Consider the following 20,497-nt stretch of genomic DNA (forward strand, 5'->3'; position numbering starts at 1 on the left):
AGAACAATGATATAGGAAGGTTCTCATGAAAGGAAGCTGCAGTTCTTAGGATTTTAGAAGGAAAAGGTTTTAGAGGTGTGTGTGTGGTGGTGGGTGGTGTATGTATACAGAACATTAGAAGTAGTGGGGACGTTAATTCTTCCTCATTTTTTCCTCATTTATTTGAAGAGAATTACTTTTTTTGAAAAATGTGTGAATGTTTATGTCAAAACTATATTGTGCTAACTTAATCTGCTCTATTTCTGTTCCAGGAGGCTGAACAGTACCCAGGGGGAGATTCGTGTTGGTCCTAGTCATCAGGTGAGGTTCATTTTCATAGCTTCCTTAATAGATTTTTGTTTCTTACTATTCTGCTGGCACTTTATTCTGTTGAGCAGCATCTTAGAATGTTGTTAAGTGCTATAGGGAATTTTATATAAATACGGAGGTTTTGTTTTTTTTCCCTCAGATCACCGCATTTCAAAAATTGTGATGAAATACATACATGAAGTAAAATTTACCATCTCCCATTTTTAAGTGCACAGTTGAGTAATTAAGCATGTTAATATTGTTGTGTAGCCATCACCGTCATCTATCTCCAGAACTCTTTCTATCTTGCAAAACTGAAACTCTGTACCCAGAAACAGTAACTCCATTTTCCTTCTGCAGCATTTGCAATCACCATTCTCCTTCCTCTCTCTGTCTTTGACTATTCTATCTCATAAAATACCTCATGTGAGTGGAATCATACAGTATTTTGTCTTTTTGTGCCTGATTTATTTCATGCAGCATAATGTCCTCACTGTTCATCCGTGTTAATAGCATGTGTCAGAATTTCCGGCCTTTTTAAGGCTAAATGACCCATTGTATGTATGTATCACAGTTTGTTTATCCATTCATCCATTGATGAACACTTGGTCACATATTTTTATTTAAAACATTTTAAAGCCAGGAGTGATGGCTCATGCCTGTAATCCCGGCACTTTGGGAGGTTGAGGCAGGCAGATCACTTGAGGTCAGGAGTTCGAGACCAGCCTGGCCAACATAGCAAATCCCATTTCTACTAAAAATACAAAAATTAGCCGGGCGTGGTGGCAGGTGCCTGTAATCTCAGCTTCTTGGGAGGCTATGGCAGGAAAATCACTTGAACCCGGGAAGCGGAGGTTATAGTGAGCTGAGATTGTGGCCACTGGACTCCAGCCTGGGCAACAGAGCAAGACTTTGTCTCAAAAAAAAAAAAAAAAGATAAAAGATGTTTAAAATCTCTTTTCCCGGCTGGGTGCAGTGGCTCTGGCCTGTAATCCCAGTACTTTGGGAGGCTGAGGCAGGTGGATCACCTGAGATCAGGAGTTTGAGACCAGCCTGGCCAACATGGCGAAACTCCATCCCTACTAAGAGTAGAAAAATTAGCTGGGCATGGTGGTGTGCGCCTGTAATCCCAGCTACTTAGGAAGCTGAGGCAGGAGAAATCACTTGAACCCAGGGGGCAGAGGTTGCAGTGAGCCAAGATTGTGACACTACACTCCAGCCTGGGCGACAGACTGAGACTATCTCCATAAAAATAAACAACCTCTTGTCCTTCGGCAGAGTCAAGATGGTTAGGACACTTTTCAGTCAGAGAGTTGCCGTGTCACCACTGTTGCCCTTTCTTATTTCGTCGCGTTTACTACAGCTTTTTGGTTTTTGTTGTTGTTTTTACTTTTTTCAGAGACAGGATCTCACTCTGTTGCCAAGGCTAGAGCACAGAGGCATGATCACGGCTCACTGCAGCCTTGACCTCTTCCTGGGCTGAAACAATCCAACTTGTCTCAGCCTCTGAGTAGCTGAGACTAAAGGCATGTGCCACTGGGCCCAGCTCATTCTCTTTTGATCTCAGTGTCAGTTAGGATGCTTTCACTGGCAGTACTCTGACTCTGTTTCTGTCTCCCATGTCACGGCATCCTGATCAGGCAGGACTGGGGCTTTGCTGTGCTTCTCTGAGACTCTCTTGTACCCAGGTGGCCTCCATGGAGGCGGTGTCATCCTCAGCTCAGTTCGACTAATTCTAAGATACACTTTTTTCCTTCACATTTGCTCTCTGTAGTTAGACTTTATTGTATATTCTGTGGTGTGGTTATAATTTATTGGCTACATTTTATCCTTTCTCAATGCACATAAAATAACAGTGGATCATACAATGAATGAAATTTAGCAAGTATTGAGAGGAAGAAATAATTGGACTTCTTTTCCCGTTAGGAGCACGGAAAATTTCCCCAGCATGTCCCCAGTAGATCCACATATTGTTGCCATGGATTGGGTCATGTGTCTGTTTCTAAACCCTGAGGAAGGAGTTGAGGATGATTAGCACTTGAGTTGGAATGGATGCTGGGGAGTACACAGCTAAGGCCGTCATGTCTACAGGCAGTAGTGAGCCTTGGAAAGGCTGGGATACAGGCAGTAGTGAGCCTTGGAAAGAAATTAAGAAGTGAAGGAGTTAGAAGTGAAGTGAACACAAAAACTATTAGGGTCACATAGTTTATAGAACATACTTCTCATCCCAGACCTGGAGTTATAACTAATACAGACGGAAAGAAGCTGCAGGAGGACAATGTCTGCTTGTGCAAGTAGAGTCTTCTGTTGGTGTGTTCCATTAGGTGGGCCTGACTGCCGCCTTGGGGCTGTGTTGTCAATCTGGGAACCGGGTACTCACCTAATGCCACTCAGTTCCATCTCCCATTCCCTACTTTCTCTTGCACTGTATTTTACTACCCATTTTTTCCCTCTCACTGTGTGTTTCCAGTGTCTGGAGATCTTTGTACCAGACTTTTATTTTATAGATTTTTTTTTTTCCTACCATAAAATAAAATGTAGTTCCTAAGGAAAAGATGCTTACATTCTTGGAAAAGGAGCAAATTTTACTGTGATTAGAGTTTTGTATACTACCATTTAAAATCAGATATTTGGTTTTTTACATCAGATTTTAAATGTATTCTGTGTGCTTCATTTTCGAAAAGAAATGTTTTGGAGCACCAAAAATAATAGAATTTTTAAAAAGGAATTGGCAACATTTACCTTTTTAAAGTTTTTGACTTTTGGCTCACGCCTGTAATCCCAACACTTTGGGAGGCCAAGGTGGGCAGATGATTTCAGCTCAGGAATTCGAGACCAGCCTGGGCAACATGGCAAAACCCCATCTCTACAAAAAATACAAAAATTAAGTGGGCATGGTGATGCATGTCTGTAGTCCCAGCCACTCAGGAGACTGAGGTGGAAGGATTGCTTGAGCCTAGGCGGTTGAGGCAGCACTGAGCCAAGATCACACCATTGCACTCCAGCCTGGTGACAGAACCAGACAGTCTTAAAAAACAAAAACAAAAACAAAAAAAAACCTTTTTATTAGGGAAAATTAACCTTTTTTATTATACTAACATATACAAAAGCAGGGAAAGAATAATACAATAAAGTCCTTCTCTTCATTACTCAGCTTCCACAAGTATCAAATCCTAGTCAAACCCATTTCATTTATTCACCCTCACAGCTCTTCCTTCTGTTATTTTAAATGCCTCACAATACATCATTTTCCTTGTAGATGTTCCAAAGATAAGGGATTTGGGCACAATCAAATAAATCACAACATATAATAATTAGCAATTTCTTAATATTCAGGTGTATGCTATGCCCAGATTTCCCTAATTGTCTGTCTGTATCTTTCTCTGTTTCTTTATATTTTCATAGTTCAAATTAGAATCTAAATGAGAGCCATTCATTGCAGTTGGTTGATACATCTCTTAAATCTCTCTTAATTCATAGGTCCTTCCCCCAGTCCCCCAATGTATGTGGTAAAGAATATGTTTCATCCTGTAGGGTATTCTGTAGTCTAGATTTGGCTGATTGCATTAAATTTGTTACCTTGTTCTTTGCATGACTTGAGAATTAGTAGTTAAATCTGGAGGTTCGACCGCATTCTAATTTGGTACCCTGCCTTCCAGAAAAATGCTTCCTGGGTGGTATGTACTTCTGCCAGGAGGTTCATATGTCTCTTTTTTAATTGTAATTAGCAGCCACTGATCATTTCTTTCTTTCTTTCTTTCTTTTTTTTTTTTTGAGATAGAGTCTTGCTCTGTTGCCCAGGCTGGAGTGCAATGGCACAATCTCGTCTCGCTGCAACCTCTGCCTCCCGGGTTCAAGCCAGTCTCCTGCCTCAGCCTCCTGAGTAGCTGGGATTACAGGCGCCCGTTATCACGCCCGGCTAATTTTTTGTATTTTTAGTGGAGACAGGGTTTCACTTTGTTGGCCGGGCTGATCTCGAACTCCTGACCTCATGAAACACCCGCCTCAGCTTCCCAAAGTGCTGGGATTACAGGCGTGAGCCACCATCCCTGGCCACCATTGATTGTTTCTTAGATCCATTATTTTGTTAGGGATTTCAAAACAGTGATATTCTAATTCTACCATCCATTTATTCATCATACAAATAAAATGAAACTTCACCTTTATCTTTCAGTGATTACCAGTGGATTTAAGATTATTTTTAAATCTATAATGAACTGATTAACGTTCCTGCTGTATCTGTCCTTTTCACTTAATCCCAGTAGTTTTTGTCCTTTTCATTTAATCCTTTTTCTCTGGTAAGACATGATTTTACTGCCTCACCTTATACATTGTCTTCCCTAGATCTGGAATTAAACTTGTCTCAGAAGAGCCCTCTTTTGTTGTAGTGGGAAGTGGTATTTGTATACTGGGTGCTGGGGTATTCATTCTCACTGGGTTGGTTGCTATTTCGAGGCCTTTTCTGTAGACAGAATAGGAAATAGGTGTTTTATTTTCCTACTTCCTTAAAGATAAAATACATTATAAATTTATACTGATATATCCAATTCAAATTCATATTTTTATATGGCCTTTATACTAATTCTGTCCTTCTTTTATCTATATCTTTATCTTTTTCCTGTGACCCAAATCCCGTTTTTTAATGACACCAACAAAATTACTTATTTGCTTCAATTCCATAATACACATATAAAAGCCCACAATAACAATAATCACACCACTACAAACAATATACTTATTGAAAACAGTTTAGTATTGCATTTTGTTTTGTATATCCTGCCAGGGCTGTATAAGCAAATTAATATATCTTAGAGTTACTTGAAACAGTTTGTAGAGTAGAAGCAGCTCAATTGTTGGATTTCTTTCCATTTGGTTTACAGTTTTAATGAGATTATTATTATTTAAGCTTCTTGTTTTCATTCCCTCTGCTCCTTCTTAGATAAATAATAACATAATATACATCCTTTTTGCCACCTTTCTTTTAACAAGATATTCTTGTGTTCTCCTCATAGCAGTATATAGAGCTCCTTCTCATTCCCTTCTATAATACTGTTTCATAGAACTCCATGTATGAATGTAGCAGTTTATTCATCTAATCCCTATTAATAGGCATATGAGTTGATTGTCCAGTCATTTGCCATTACATGTAATGCTGCAGTGAATAGCCTGTGCATATGGATTTTGATGTTTTTGCCAGTGTATCTTGGGGCTATATCCCCAGAAGGGGGATGGCTGACTTAGAGGACAAGTGCATATATAATTTTGAGGGTGTTGCCATATTCCCCTCCGTGGAGATTGTATCAGTTTGTAACTAATATGAGTGCTAATTTTTTTATGGCTTTATGTATTATCAAACGTTTGGATTTATGTCAATATAATAGATGCAAAATTGAATTTGTGCCATTAATTTGCATTTCTGTTGTCAGTGAGGTTGACTCATCAGTTCTTATGATTAAGAGGCATTTTCGTTTCTTTTTCTGTAAACTGTATAATTATATTTCTAGTCCATTTTTCTCGAGGATGGAGGGGAGCTTGGTCCTGCTCACAGTAATAGTACTTTTCGAGTAATTTAACAGACATTAGAGAACTGCTGTACCCAGTACTGTACTTGGTGCTGGGGAAGCGGAGCTCAGTACTAGTGTCAAAGACCTTTTGATTCCAACATTTGTTGGGGTAGTATTATTATTATTATTATTTTTTTTTTAATTTTTTATTTTTTTTGAGACGGAGTCTTGCTCTGCCGCCCAGGCTGGAGTGCAGTGGCCGGCTCTCAGCTCACTGCAAGCTCCGCCTCCTGGGTTCACGCCATTCTCCTGTCTCAGCCTCCCGAGTAGCTGGGACTACAGGCGCCCGCCTCGTCGCCCGGCTAGTTTTTTTTTTGTATTTTTTAGTAGAGACGGGGTTTCACCGTATTAGCCAGGATGGTCTCGATCTCCTGACCTCGTGATCCGCCCGTCTCGGCCTCCCAAAGTGCTGGGATTACAGGCTTGAGCCACCGCGCCCGGCCTATTATTATTATTATTATTTTGAGACAGAGTCTTGCTCTGTCAGTCAGACTGGAGTGCAGTGGTGCAATCTCAGCTCACTGGAACCTCCACCTCCCAGGTTTCAAGCGATTCTTCTACCTCAGCCTCCCAAGTAGCTGGCACTATAGGTGTGCGCCATCATGCCTGGCTAATTTTTGTATTTTTAGTAGAGACGGAGTATCACTGTGTTGGTCAGGCTGGTGTGGAACTCCTGACCTCAGGTGACTCGCCCGCCTCAGCCTCCCAAAGTGCTGGGATTACAGACGTGAGCCACCACGCCAGGCCCATTGCGTTTTAATTTTATCCTACTATTTTCACTATATATTAAGCAGAACTAATTGTGACACTCAGTTTGATGTTATAGAAGTCAATACTTAACCAAAGAAGAACATCCTTGCTTGGAGAAAGTCAGCTTGATACACATGTAGAGGCATGGAAGACAGCCTGTAAAGCTGTGTGGGTGCTCATGGCTAGTCTGAGAGCCACATGGCCTATTGATGTGATGTTTTGCTATGCAGTTGCCTCAAAAACTTGAATAACCGACATTTAAAACCACAAGCTTTTACATAAAAGTGAAGATTTCTGGAATTTGGAAAAAGATGGAGGATGTACACACACTGGTTCCCATTCCTGTGTGACAGCATTCCCTGGATGGGGCAGTTCTATCTCCATTTCACCGTGGTCCACTTCACTCTTGAGTACTTAACCACCTGCACATCCAGGTGGGGAGTCACTGCCATACATAGCTGTTCAGCACTTGGAAGTCCATTTTGTTTAACGTGACTACTAGAATATTTAAAATTAAATATGTAATTCCTACTTTATTTCTATTGGTTGTTGCTGGCTTATCTTCAACCTGCTGCATTCACTTAAATTTTTTGCCCAGGCTTTGTGTACCATGGAACTTTATCAGACTGATGTGCCCATGTTCATCATTTGACAGGATGAGAACATGAGTATCTTGCAAATGTCTCCCTTTTCACAGGTCTCTGCTGTTTATGGTGGTCATGGCACCTGCTTGCTCTTGCTCTGTCCCAGCAGAGTATGGTTGAGAAAATGCCACGGGTATTTGAATCTGATGACTTAGAGTCTTTTTGGGGAGCACTGTTGCTCAAATATTTTTTAAAATTCTTTTATTGAGGTATACTCTATGTACAGCGAATTGTTTGAATCTTATGTATGCTTTTCAGTCTGCCCTGATGATTCATATCAAGGCACAGAACATTTCTGTCATCCCAGAAAGGTCCTTCCTGTTCCTTCACAAGCAATTCCTTTTTCTGTAAAGAAGTCACTGCCCTGATTCCTGTCACCACAGGTCAATTCAACTACACTCACATACCCACCCACACATAATTTTTTTTTTTTTTTTTTAGAGGGAGTCTTGCTCTGTCGCCTAGGCTGGAGTGCAGTGGCACGATCTGGGCTCATTGCAAGCACTGCCTCCCAGGTTCAAGCGATTCTCCTGCCTCAGCCTCCCGAGTAGCTGGGACTACAGGCGCGTTCCACCACGCCTGGCTAATTTTTGTGTTATTATTAGAGATGGGGTTTTATCATGTTGGCCAGGCTGGTTTTGAACTCCTGACCTCAGGTGATCCACCCTCCTCAGCCTCCCAAAGTGCTGGGATTATAGGCATGAGCCACCGCGCCCAGCCTCATTTAATTTTACTTTATTTTATTTTTGAGATGGAATTTCTCTCTCTCTCTCTGCCAGTCTGGAGTGCAGCGGTGCAATCTCAGCTCACTGCAACCTCCGCCTCCCGGGTTTAAGCAGTTCTCTGCCTCAGCCTCCCAAGTAGCTTGGATTACAGGCACCTACCTGCCACCATGTTTGGCTAGTTTTTGTATTTTTAGTAGAGACGGTTTCAGCATCTTGGCCAGGCTGGTCTTGAACTCCTGACCTTGTGATCCACCCACTTCAGCCTCCCAAAGTGCTGGGATTACAGGCCTGAGCCACCAGGCCTGGCCTTAACTATGTATTTTAATGTTAACTTTAATACTCATCTTTTTTTGGTATTGACCATACTTATATTGCTCTTGAGTGTCTTAAGAGTAACATTTTTGTGATAGGATAGCTCACTTAATCTTTTAGCAAATATCCTTAGGTGAGATATCATTATTTGCATGTCTTCTTTCTCAGCTTGTTATATTGGAAATGTACGTGCGTTTCCCTTCTTTATCAATAGCTGTTACCGTGTAAAGACATTAGTTTGTTTTTTTGTTTATTTATTTTATGCATATGTGTCTGCTTCTGTTTTACTCTTGGTATCATGCTGGCACTGGTTTACTCTGACACTGTTAAGCAGATATTAAACAGTCAATTGTGAAATCTGTGGTGAAATGATCCTGACATGTGAAATAGGTCAGTTTAAATGACTCATGGTTTTGTTGTTATTTTTCTGCCATCCAAGGAAAGAGGCTTAGTAAAACATTGTATCTGTTCCTAAAGACTGTTTATTGGCTGGGCGCGGTGGCTCAAGCCTGTAATCCCAGCACTTTGGGAGGCCGAGACGGGCGGATCACGAGGTCAGGAGATCGAGACCATCCTGGCTAACACTGTGAAACCCCGTCTCTTCTAAAAAATACAAAAAACTAGCCGGGCGAGGTGGTGGGCGCCTGTAGTCCCAGCTACTCGGGAGGTTGAGGCAGGAGAATGGCGTAAACCCGGGAGACGGAGCTTGCAGTGACCTGAGATCCAGCCACTGCACTCCAGCCTGGGCGACAGAGCGAGACTCCGTCTCAAAAAAAAAAAAAAGACTGTTTATTGAGATAGCTCTTTATAGTTAATATATGCCTTGATTGTGACTTACTCATCCCTGTCTTACAGGCCAAACTTCCAGATCTGCAACCATTTCCTTCTCCAGATGGTGATACAGTGACCCAACATGAGGAACTGGTCTGGATGCCTGGAGTTAACGACTGTGACCTCCTTATGTACTTGAGGGCAGCAAGGTAATAGGAATCTACCCCCATCCTGCTTTCTGAATTATACCATCTGAACTGTACAGGCAGTAAACTTTGCCTTTCCCCTGAGATTTTATTTCCATATTGGGCATTCTCTGACTTTAAGTTTGGTTACACCGTCTGTAATCAGGACCCTGGTTCTTCTTACCAGAGAATAATTTTTTTCATGATGAAGTAATGTTTTTCTTCTTGGTGTTTGCCCCACATCAAATTTTGGGACTTTTCAAGATGAAAACAGCATAGGCCATACATAGAGTTATCAAAACCTCTCAGTCCAGTTGAGTAATTGAGTCATTTACCTCATCTTAAAACCCCACTACAGGGGGGTGGGGGTGAGGGGAGGGAGAGCATTAGGACAAACAGCTAATGCATTCAGGGCTTACAGCCTAGATGATGGGTTGATAGGTGCAGCAGAGCACCATGGCACACGTATAGCTATATAACAAGCCAGCACGTTCTGCGCTTGTATCCTGGACCTTCAAGTAAAATGTAAAACAAAAACAAAACCCACTACAGATTTCATGTTCTCTCTCTACTTTGTGGCTGTTCATTAGTGCCTGTCCTGAAGTTGACATTTTCGTGTCTTCAGATGCAGAGACAAGTGTGAATTTGCTCTCACACATCACAGAGCAGGCAGGCAGACTTTGTATGTAGTGATTCTGGTCTTGGCAGCATCAGTAGCATGCAATGACAACAAAAACACGAAAGCAAGGATTAGGGCATCCGAAGTTTAGCCCTGGCTGGGTTTGTGGGTTTCTTTTTTTTTTCTTTTCTTTTCTTTTTTTTTGTGGGAGTTGTTACTTGTTTTGTTTTTTTGAAACAGGGTCTTGCTCTGTCACCCAGGCTGGAGTACAGTGGCACAATTATAGCTCACAACAGCCTTAACCTCCTGAGCTCAAGCGGTCCGCCTGCCTCAGCCTCCTGAGTAGCTGGGATTATAGACACGTGCCACCATACCTGGCTATTTTTAATTTTTGTTGTTGTTGTTGTTGAGATGGGGGTCCTTGCTGTGTTGCCCCAGTTACCTGGCTGTTTTCTAGTCAACGGTGTTGTGCATGGTGGCATTCAGTGGAGATGAGAATGTGTAAGTGGAGTGAATGACTAAGAGGTTTTATCTCTGGTTTTTCACCTTTTTTCTTTTTTTTTTTTTTTGAAGACAGGATCTCACGCTGGAGTGCGGTGGTGTAATCACAACTCCTTACAGCCTTAACCTCCTGGGCTCAAGTGATCCTCACACCTCGTCTTCCCCAATAGCTAGGACTACAGGCATGCACCACCATACCTGGCTAATATATTTTTTAAAGTTTTTGTAGAGATGGCGTCTCTATGTTGTCAGGGCTGATTTTGAACTCTCTGACCTTGAGCAGTCCTTCCATGTCAGGTTCCCAGAGTGCTGGGATTACAAGCATGAGCCATCACACCCAGCCATGATTTTTTACTTTTAATTCACTTAAAGGTAGTTGATATGCAGAATGAGAGGAATTAAGTAAAATTTTAGGTGACTTAATTTCACATGTTTTCTGGAGACTTTTCTTTCAGAAGATTGTCATCTACTGAAATATTGTGGCTCATAGATTTAGATTCTTCATGCTCTCAAATCTAAAATCTTAGTACTGATAAAGCATGAGAAGAAACAATACAAATGGATCTGACTAAAAGTAACATATGTATTTCTCTGTGAGTGAAGAGGAACTTAAATTTATTTTTGGTCTGGGCGTGATGGCTCACGCCTGTAATCCCAGCACTTTGGGAGGCCGAGGCGAGCGGATCACCTGAGGTCAGGAGTTCGAGACCAGCCTGACCAACACTGTGAAACCTTGTCTCTACTAAAAATACAAAAAGTAGTTGGGCGTGGTGGCGTGCCTGTAATCTCAGCTACTTGGGAGGCTGAGGCAGGAGAATCCCTTGAACCCTGGAGGTAGAGGTTGCAGTGAGCCGAGATTGCGCCACTGCACTCCAGCCTGGGCAACAGAGTGAGACTCCATCTCAAAAAAAGAAAAATTATTTATTTTTAAACAGGAGTTGGCCGGGTGCGGTGGCTCAAGCCTGTAATCCCAGCACTTTGGGAGGCCGAGACGGGCGGATCACGAGGTCAGGAGATCAAGACCACCCTGGCTAACACGGTGAAACCCCGTCTCTACTAAAAAAAATACAGAAAACTAGCCGGGCGAGGTGGCGGGCGCTGTAGTCCAGCTACTGGGGAGGCTGAGGCAGGAGAATGGCGTAAACCCGGAGGCGGAGCTTGCAGTGAGCTGAGATCCGGCCACTGCACTCCAGCCTGGGCGACAGAGCGAAACTCCGTCTCAACAACAACAAAAAAAAAAACAGGAGCAGAGGCAGGGCTGGGAACTGGTTCATCATGCATGTAGTAATGGAATTTGTTCTGGGCTGGAAATGTCCTCTGAAAATTGAAGGTCTACGTCTCTGTCCTGATACTACTATGTACTAATGAAGGAAAAACCTTTTCTTCTGAAGGAGCATGGCAGCATTTGCAGGGATGTGTGATGGAGGCTCTACAGAAGACGGCTGTGTCGCAGCCTCTCGGGATGACACCACTCTGAATGCGCTGAACACAGTAAGTCTTTTGAAGTCATTCTGAGTGGGAAGATGCTTCTTTTTCCCCTGAACTGGCTGTAGGGAATGTGTGGTGAGTGTGGAGCATGAAGTTGCCTGCAGACTCGGGAGTGAGTTGTGGTCTTGGCTGTTGGGTGCCATGGGGGCTCCAGGCCTGTGATGTGGCACCTCCAGGTTAATTTCCTAATCTGTGTCTGTGCTACAGGTTTGAGGTGATTCTCAAATAAGATCCTAATAATAGTACCTGATACTTCACTGCGGCTTCACAAAGCCAAGTACTGTGCTTAGAAGATCTTACTTAATCCTCACAACCCCCTCTAGGTTCTATTTTTATTTTAATTTTTTTATTTTGTATTTTTTGTGATGGAGTCTCGCTCTGTTGCCCAGGATGGAGTGCAGTGGCGCGATCTCGGCTCACTGCAAGCTCCGCTTCCCGGGTTCATGCCATTCTCCTGCCTCAGCCTTCCGAGTAGCTGGGACTACAGGCGCCCACCATGCCTGGCTAATTTTTTGTATTTTTGGTAGAGATGGGGTTTCAGCGTGTTAGCCAGGATGGTCTCGATCTCCTGACCTCGTGATCCGCCCCCCTCAGCCTCCCAAAGTGCTGGGATTACAGGTGTGAGCCACCGCGCCTGGCCTCTGGGTTCTATTATTATCACCTTTTTAGACATAAGGAAATAAGTTGAGAGAGATTAAACCACAATTTAAGGTCATATCCCCAAGATTGGAATCTAAAAGCCGTGCTTTTGTACTTCACTGTTTCTGAGACAATGTATTTATTTTAAAGCACATGGAGGGATGGGAAGAAGCTAAACTTTTTTGCATAAACTTGTTTTTTATAAAGTATACTTCAGAACATGTTAATATTTTACATGGCTATTTAATGTTTTACAAGAATAATTTCTAAGAAATTAAAAGTAAAATGAAATAAATGAGGCTAATGTTACTGAGTTGGTTGCGTGACGTACCATCATCATTACTCCTCTGCTTTAATCCCGTTATAAACACACAGCAGCTGAAAGAACAACACACTGCTGCAAACAATATGATTACTGACACCAGTTGTCTTTCGTTCTCTTTATTTGTTGTTGTTTTTAGACTTTATTTTGGCCTTAGGCTGTATCCCATGAGGCTGTATAGGAATATGAATGTATTTTAAAGTTACATGAAATAATTCCTCTCTCTTGTTACTAATGTGAAACCATTAAATCTGAAGAGGTAATGATATTTATGGAATCAATTTCTGGTATATTGATAGTCTGCATGGTTGTGTATGTGTATGTAGGCTGTTGAGTATGAGGCTGAGCACCTCTTCTGATGATTAACCAAATGTCGTTTAAGCACCCCTTTGTTCTTTTTTTTTTTCTTGAGAGGTCACTATAGTTGGAAGAGACTTTCGAGATCATCTGTCCCAGTCTCTGAATAGATAAGAATACAAGGCGGCCAGATGACTTAAATACCGACAATCCCAAAAGCTCCTAACAGAGGGAAGAAAGTAATCCTATTCCTGATTTAGAGATCCTTTTACTACAGTTTCTACTACGCAGCTTACTTTTGAGGAAACATGTAGATATCTGCATGATATGGCTGACTTTTATTCCTAGTATGATTAGGTTTCTTGAGTATGATAGAACATTGAGTGATTTTGCTAGGGATACGCCATTCTCTAAATAAGAGAATTTTTTTTACATTGTCATAAATATTGTGTGTTTGTGTACATTCTCACTGATTTGATAGGATAGTTGTGGGGATTTTTTTGTTTGTTAGCTTTAAATACAGAATCTTTATTTTGAGCATATGATTGAGCCAGAAGGAGCCTTTGAGATTATTTTACAATAATAAAACTGAAACTCAGAGGTTGATGATACTACAGCCAGTAGAGGCTGTGGTAGGTTAGATATGAATGTTTGTGAATTCAGAATACCTTAAAAGTGTGTGTACAAAGAGAAAGTCCCTGATAGGAACTTTTTTCTGTTGTTGTTGTTGTTCGTTATTGTTTTTTCTTGAGATAAAGTCTCACTGTGTCACCCAAGCTGGAGTGCAGTGGCACAATCACAGCTCACTGCAGCCTTGACCTCCCAGGCTCAAATGATCCTCCCCCTTCAGCTTCCTGAGTAGCTGTAGCTGGGATTACAGGCATGTGCCACCGTACTCAGCTAATTTTTGTTTGTTTGTTTTTGAGACCATCTTGCTCTGTTGCCCACTCTGGAGTACAGTGACACGGTCTTGGCTGACTGCAGCCTCACCTCCCAGGTTCAAGCTTTTCTCCCACCTCAGCTTTCCAAGAGCTGTAGCTGGTATTATAGGCACCCACCATCATGCTTGACTAATTTTTTAAAAGAATTTTGTTAAGATGAGATCTCACTATATTGCCCAGGCTGGTCTTAGACTCCTGGGCTCCAGTGATCCTCCTGCCTCGGACTCCCAAAGTGCTGAGATTCTAGTTGTGTGTCACTGCACCTGGCCTTTTTTTAAGTTTTATTTTTTTTGTAGAGGCGTGGTCTCACTATGTTGCCACGGTTGATTTCGAACTCCTGATCTCAAGTGATCCTCCTGTCTCAGACTCCCAAAGTGCTAGGATTGCAGGCATGGTCCACCGTGTGTGGCCTGTTGTTCTCTGTATAAAAGCTGTGTGAAGAAAATTCTGCTTTCATAACTGTGCTGTCAGTTGGATTTTAAATAATGAAGATTTTGCCATATTTAATTAAATGTCTATTTTTGGCACTTTCTTGAATGTATATGATTTATTCCCCTTTTTATTCCAAACTCTCTAAGAATTCTGTAGACCATACTTCAGTATAGAAATCATTTTGGCTACTTTTGCCCATGGTTCTTTGTGACAAGCTCCTTCTGAAGGTTTTATTAGCACTCCCAGAGATTTTTTTGTTGTACAGTTTTTTATTTTTTGACACTGAAACTCTCTAGCCTGACATGGCTCAGGTGTCTTAGGTTATGTGTACATATTTTGTGATGAATTGAAAAGTTATGTGCTATTTTAATTTTTGTACTTCACTGTTGAACTGACTCTGAAAACTTTAGTTGCAGGCATCTTCCTAATGAAAAGTGAAGTGAATGAAAATATCCTGTGAGAGAAGTTACTGAGATTTTTACTTCCCTAGAGTAATAGAAGATTTCAGCTGTGTTAAGTAATAAATTAAAAAGATTGGCCGGGCGCGGTGGCTCAAGCCTGTAATCCCAGCACTTTGGGAGGCCGAGACGGGTGGATCACGAGGTCAGGAGATCAAGACCATCCTGGTCTACACGGTGAAACCCCGTCTCTACTAAAAAATACAAAAAACTAGCCGGGCGAGGTGGAGGGCGCCTGTAGTCCCAGCTACTCGGGAGGCTGAGGCAGGAGAATGGCGTAAACCCAGGAGGCGGAGCTTGCAGTGAGCCGAGATCGCGCCACTGCACTCCAGCCTGGGCGACAGAGCCAGACTCCGTCTCAAAAAAAAAAAAAAGAAAAAAGATATATACATTGTTATATGGGAAGCATTTATTGTTTTCTTAGAGTATAGCATAGATTTAAAACAAAGTTAGGCATTTATCAGTTTAGAAGAAATCTGTGAATAATTAATATATATTTCCTGCTTCCTAGGGCAATATATAAATTAAATGAAATAGGCTATATGGCCACATTAAAGTGTGTTGAACATCCAGTAGGAGTATTTAAATATGAGTACATTGAAATAAATCATTTCATTTTTAAAACTGCAATTGCTGTAGAAAATATTTGAGCTGTCAGTTCTTTTTTGTTTGTTTTTTTAAGACAGGATCTTGCTCTGTTGCCCAGGCTGGAGTGCAGTGGTGGATCACGGTTCACTGCAGCCTTGACCTCCTGGGCTCAAGCAATACTCCTACCTCAGCCTCCAGAGTAGCTGGTACCACAGGTGTGCACCACCATGCCCAGCTGTTTTGTTTTGTTTTTTGTTTTTGTTTTTGTTTTTGTTTTGAGACGGAGTTTCGCTCTTGTTGTCTGGGCTGGAGTGCAATGGTGCGATCTCCGCTCACTGCAACCTTCCAGGTTCCAGTGATTCTCCTGCCTCAGCCTTCCGAGTAGCTGGGATTACAGGCATGCGCCACCAAACCTGGCAAATTTTGTGTTTTTAGTAGAGACAGGGTTTTGCCATGTTGGTCAAGCTGGTCTCGAACTCCCAACCCCAGGTGATCTGCCTGCCTTGGCCTCCCGAAGTTCTGGGATTACAGGTGTGAGCCACCGCGCCTGGCCCAGCTGGTTATTTTTACTTGTAGAGATGATGTCTCTCGATGTTGCCCAGAGGTATCAATTCTTTATGACAATTACATGGACCTACTTTTGAATCTAAGCTCTGAGATTACTTATTTTGATTCTGTTTTTTCTTCATTATTAACAAAAGAGATTTCGGCCGGGCATGGTGGATCACGTCTGTAATCCCAGCACTTTGGGAGGCTGAGGTGGGCAGATCATGAGGTCAGGAGATCGAGACCATCCTGGCTAACACGGTGAAACCCTGTCTATACTAAAAAAGTACAAAAAAAAAAAAAAAATTGGCCGGGCGTGGTGGCAGGCGCCTGTAGTCCCAGCTACTCAGGAGGCTGAGGCAGGGGAATGGCATGAACCCAAGAGGTGGAACCTGCAGTGAGCCGAGATTGCACCACTGCGCTCCAGCCTGGGCGAGAGAGCAAGACTCCGTCTCAAAAAAAAAAAAAAAATGATTTCTAGTGTGTAATTTTTGAAACAACTTATTAAGGTAAGATTTATGTATAATAAACTGCTCTGTTTCAAAGTCAAAAATTTGAGATACATAAACCTGTGAAACTACTATGAAGGTCAAGATACAAAACATTTCCAATACCCCCAAAAGTTGCCTCATGGCGTCTTATAATCATTTTCGGCTTCCAGCCTCAGATAACCATTGATGCATCGTGTTTTCAATGTTTTTTTTTTTTTTAATCGTTTTAGAGTAGTTTGCATTTTGCGGAATGTTACAGGAATGGAATCATATTGTATGACTTCTTTCAGCATAAGGATTTTGAGAGGCATCTGTGTTGTTTCATGTATCGATGGTTCATTCCCTTGTTATTGATAAGTATTCCCTTGTATGGATATGCATATTCACAATTTTTTCATATTCTTTAACCTAGTGGTGGCTATTCTGGTTGTTTATAAACTTTTGGCCATTATAAAGAAAAGTTTTTTCGGCGGGCGCGGTGGCTCAAGCCTGTAATCCCAGCACTTTGGGAGGCCGAGACGGGCAGATCACGAGGTCAGGAGATTGAGACCATCCTGGCTAACACGGTGAAACCCCGTCTCTACTAAAAAAAATACAAAAAACTAGCCGGGCGAGATGGCGGGCGCCTGTAGTCCCTGCTACTCGGGAGGCTGAGGCGAGAGAATGGCGTGAACCCGGGAGGCGGAGCTTGCAGTGAGCTGAGATCCGGCCACTGCACTCCAGCCTGGGCGACAGAGCGAGACTCTGTCTCAAAAAAAAAAAAAAAAAGAAAAGAAAAGTTTTTTCAACATTGTTATATGAGTCTTTATGTTGACATTTATCTTTAGTTCTCTCAGGTAAATACTTGCTGTGGCAGTATTGTTTGTATGTAGGAAGCTGTCTCAGAAACTGTCAAACTGGTTTCTTTTTTTTTCTTTTTTTTTTGGAGATGGAGTCTCGCTCTGTTGCCCAGGCTGGAGTGCAGTGGTGCGATCTGGGCTCGCTGCATCCTCCTCCTTCCAGGTTTAAGCAATTCTCCTGCCTCAGCCTCCCGAGTAGCTGGGACTACAGGCACGCGCCACCACTCCCAGCTAATTTTTTTGTATTTTTCGTAGAGATGGAGTGTCACCGTGTTGGCCAGGATGGTCTGGATCTCTTGAACTTGTGATCTGCCTGTCTCGGCCTCCCAAAGTGCTGGGATTACAGGCATGAGCCACCGCGCCCGGCCTACAGGTTTCTAAAGTGGTTCCAATTTAGATTCCCATCAGTAGTGTGTTATAATTTTACCTCTTTAGCATCTTCACCAAGACTTGGTATTGTCAGTTATTTTTTTTAAATTTTATCTATTTTAATGAATGTGTAGTGAGATATCTCATTGCAGTTTTATTGGAATTTCCTAATTTAATAGGGTTGAGCATCTTTTCATGTTTTATTGCTCATTTGTTTTTTGTTTTTTTTTGTGAAGCATCTGTTCAAATTGTTTACTTAAAAAATTTTGTTTTATGATTTAGTTATAAGGATTTTTTGTTAATATTTCAGGTAGAAGTCCTTTGATCTGTGTATTGGGAATTATTTGTCCTATACCATGACTTTTTTTCGTTCTTTCAAAAAATTTTTTTTCTTTAAGGATTTTTTTTTTTTTTAAAATATTTCAGGTAGAAGTCCTTTGATATATGTATTGGGAATTATTTGTACCATACCACAACTTTTTTTCATTCTTTTAAAAATTTTTTTTTCTTTTTTTCTTTTTTTCAGTCTCACTGTATCACCCAGGCTGGAGTACAGTGGAGTGATTATAGCTCATGGTAACCTCAGACTCCTGAGCTCAAGCAGTCCTCCTGCCTCAGTCTCCTGAGTACCTGGGACTGCAGGCTACCACACCTGGCTTATTCTTTTAGGGTTTTTGTTTGTTTGTTTGTTTCTTCTAGAGACAGGGCCTCACTGTGTTTCCCAGGCTGGTCTAGAATGTCTGGCCTCAAGTGATCTTCCCACTTCAGCTTCCCAAAATGCTGGGATTAAGACATGAACCACTGCACCTGGCCTGACTTTTTTTCCTTAATGTTGAGTGTAATATATACTTATGCTGAAGCCTTGTAAGTCATTATTTTCCTTTTATGGTACTATCTCTGATTACTCCAACATTACAAAGGTTGCTTCTGTGCTTTATTCTAGAAGCTCTACTTCTTACATTTAGGTCTTCGGTTCATTTTGAATTGTGATGTGTTAATTATGGAGTGAAAACTGATTCTTGTCCACACAGATACCTGTTGTTGAAACAATATTGGTTGGAAAAACTTTTCTCATTTGACTGTCTTGACGCTGTTATTGAAATTCAGCTGCTTGTTTATGTTTGGATCTTTTTCTGGATTCTATTCTGTCTCATTGATCATTATTAGGACCTCTGTGTTTTCAATACTGTAGCTGTATAGGAAGTCTTAACCTCAGGGGTGTCTTTGTGCTTTAAATGTGATTTTAAAGATTGCTTTGGCTATTTGAGGTAATTTCCATTTCCATGTAAATTTTAGAATCAGCCTGCCAGTTTCTAAGTTTTAAAAAGTCTGGCAGGCACGGTGGCTCACGCCTGTAATCCCAGCACTTTGGGAGGCTGAGCTGGGTGGATCACCTGAGGTCAGGAGTTTGAGACTAGCCTGGCCAACATGGTGAAACCTCGTCTCTACTAAAAATAGAAAAATTAGCCAAGTGTGGTGGCACGTGCCTGTGATCTCAGCTCTTTGGGAGGCTGAGGCAGGAGAATCACTTGAACCTGGGAGGCAGAGGTTACAGTGAGCTGAAACCGTGCCATTGCATTCCAGCCTGGGCAAGAAGAGTGAAACTCCAACTCCAAAAAAATAGTAGTAATAATAAATAAAAAGTCTGATGGAATTTTAATTGGGATTCTATTGAATTTATGGATCAGTTTGGGAAATACTGACATCCTAACAATATTGGATCTTCTAATCCATAAATATGATATTTCTCTATTTTTAAAGAAGTTTTCTTTGATTTTTTTGACTTTAAAAAAAATTTTTTTAAAAGGGGTCTTGCTATGTTGTTCAATCTGGGCTTGAAGTCCTTGGCTCTCGTGATCTCCTGCTTCAGCCTCCTAAGTAGCTGAGACTACAAGTGCATGCCACCATGCCCAGCTTTCTTTTACTTCTTACAATAAGATGTTTTGGGAATACAGATCTTACAACATTTTGTTAAATTTACTCCTGAGTATTTCCTGTTTGAGGATTCTATTGTAACTAAAATTTTAATTTCTAAATAGTCATCAATAGCATAGAAACACAATCAGTTTTTATATGTTGGCTTTTTTTGGCCCTGCTAAACATGTCATATTCAAATAACAGTTTTACCTCTTCCTTTATGATCTGTTTTATTTCTTTTTTGTGCTTTATTGTACTTCCTTGGACCTCTGCTGCAATACTGAATAGAAGTGATGAGAGTGGACATTATCTTTCTAATCTTAGAAAGTTTTCAGTCATTTACTATTAAGTACAATGCAGTTTTTGTTGTATTTATTTGTTTGTTTTTTTTTTTTTTTTTTTTGAGGCGGAGTCTCGCTCTGTCTCCCGGACTGGAGTGCAGTGGCCAGATCTCAGCTCACTGCAAGCTCCGCCTCCCGGGTTTACGCCATTCTCCTGCCTCAGCCTCCGAGTAGCTGGGACTACAGGCGCCCGCCACCTCGCCCAGCTAGTTTTTGTATTTTTTAGTAGAGACGGGGTTTCACCGTGTTAGCCAGGATGGTCTCGATCTCCTGACCTCGTGATCCACCCGTCTCGGCCTCCCAAAGTGCTGGGATTACAGGCTTTATTTGTTTGTTTTGAGAAAGGGTCTTGTTCTGTTGCCCAGGCTGGAGTGCAGTGTAGCAGTCTTGAATCACTGCAGCCTGGACCTCGCGGACTCAAGTAATCCTCTTGTCTCAGCCTCCCGAGTAGCTAAGACTACAGGGCACGC

General features: G+C 41.7%; 1 protein-coding gene across 6 annotated transcripts in view; it reads left to right on the forward strand.

Annotated features, from left to right (window-relative positions):
• RERE (arginine-glutamic acid dipeptide repeats) overlaps positions 1-20,497 on the forward strand; it is a 476,263-nt gene that overhangs the window by 315,615 nt on the left and 140,151 nt on the right. For all 6 annotated transcript variants that reach the window (XM_033228494.1, XM_033228492.1, XM_033228495.1 and 3 more), the window contains 3 exons: positions 252-300; positions 9,139-9,263; positions 11,751-11,850. In XM_033228494.1, coding sequence (XP_033084385.1) covers positions 252-300; positions 9,139-9,263; positions 11,751-11,850 — 274 coding nt within the window. The remainder of the gene's footprint in view (positions 1-251; positions 301-9,138; positions 9,264-11,750; positions 11,851-20,497) is intronic.

The sequence above is a fragment of the Trachypithecus francoisi genome, unplaced genomic scaffold (genome assembly GCF_009764315.1).
Source record: "Trachypithecus francoisi isolate TF-2019V2 unplaced genomic scaffold, Tfra_2.0 Lachesis_group12, whole genome shotgun sequence".
Taxonomy (NCBI): domain Eukaryota; kingdom Metazoa; phylum Chordata; class Mammalia; order Primates; family Cercopithecidae; genus Trachypithecus; species Trachypithecus francoisi.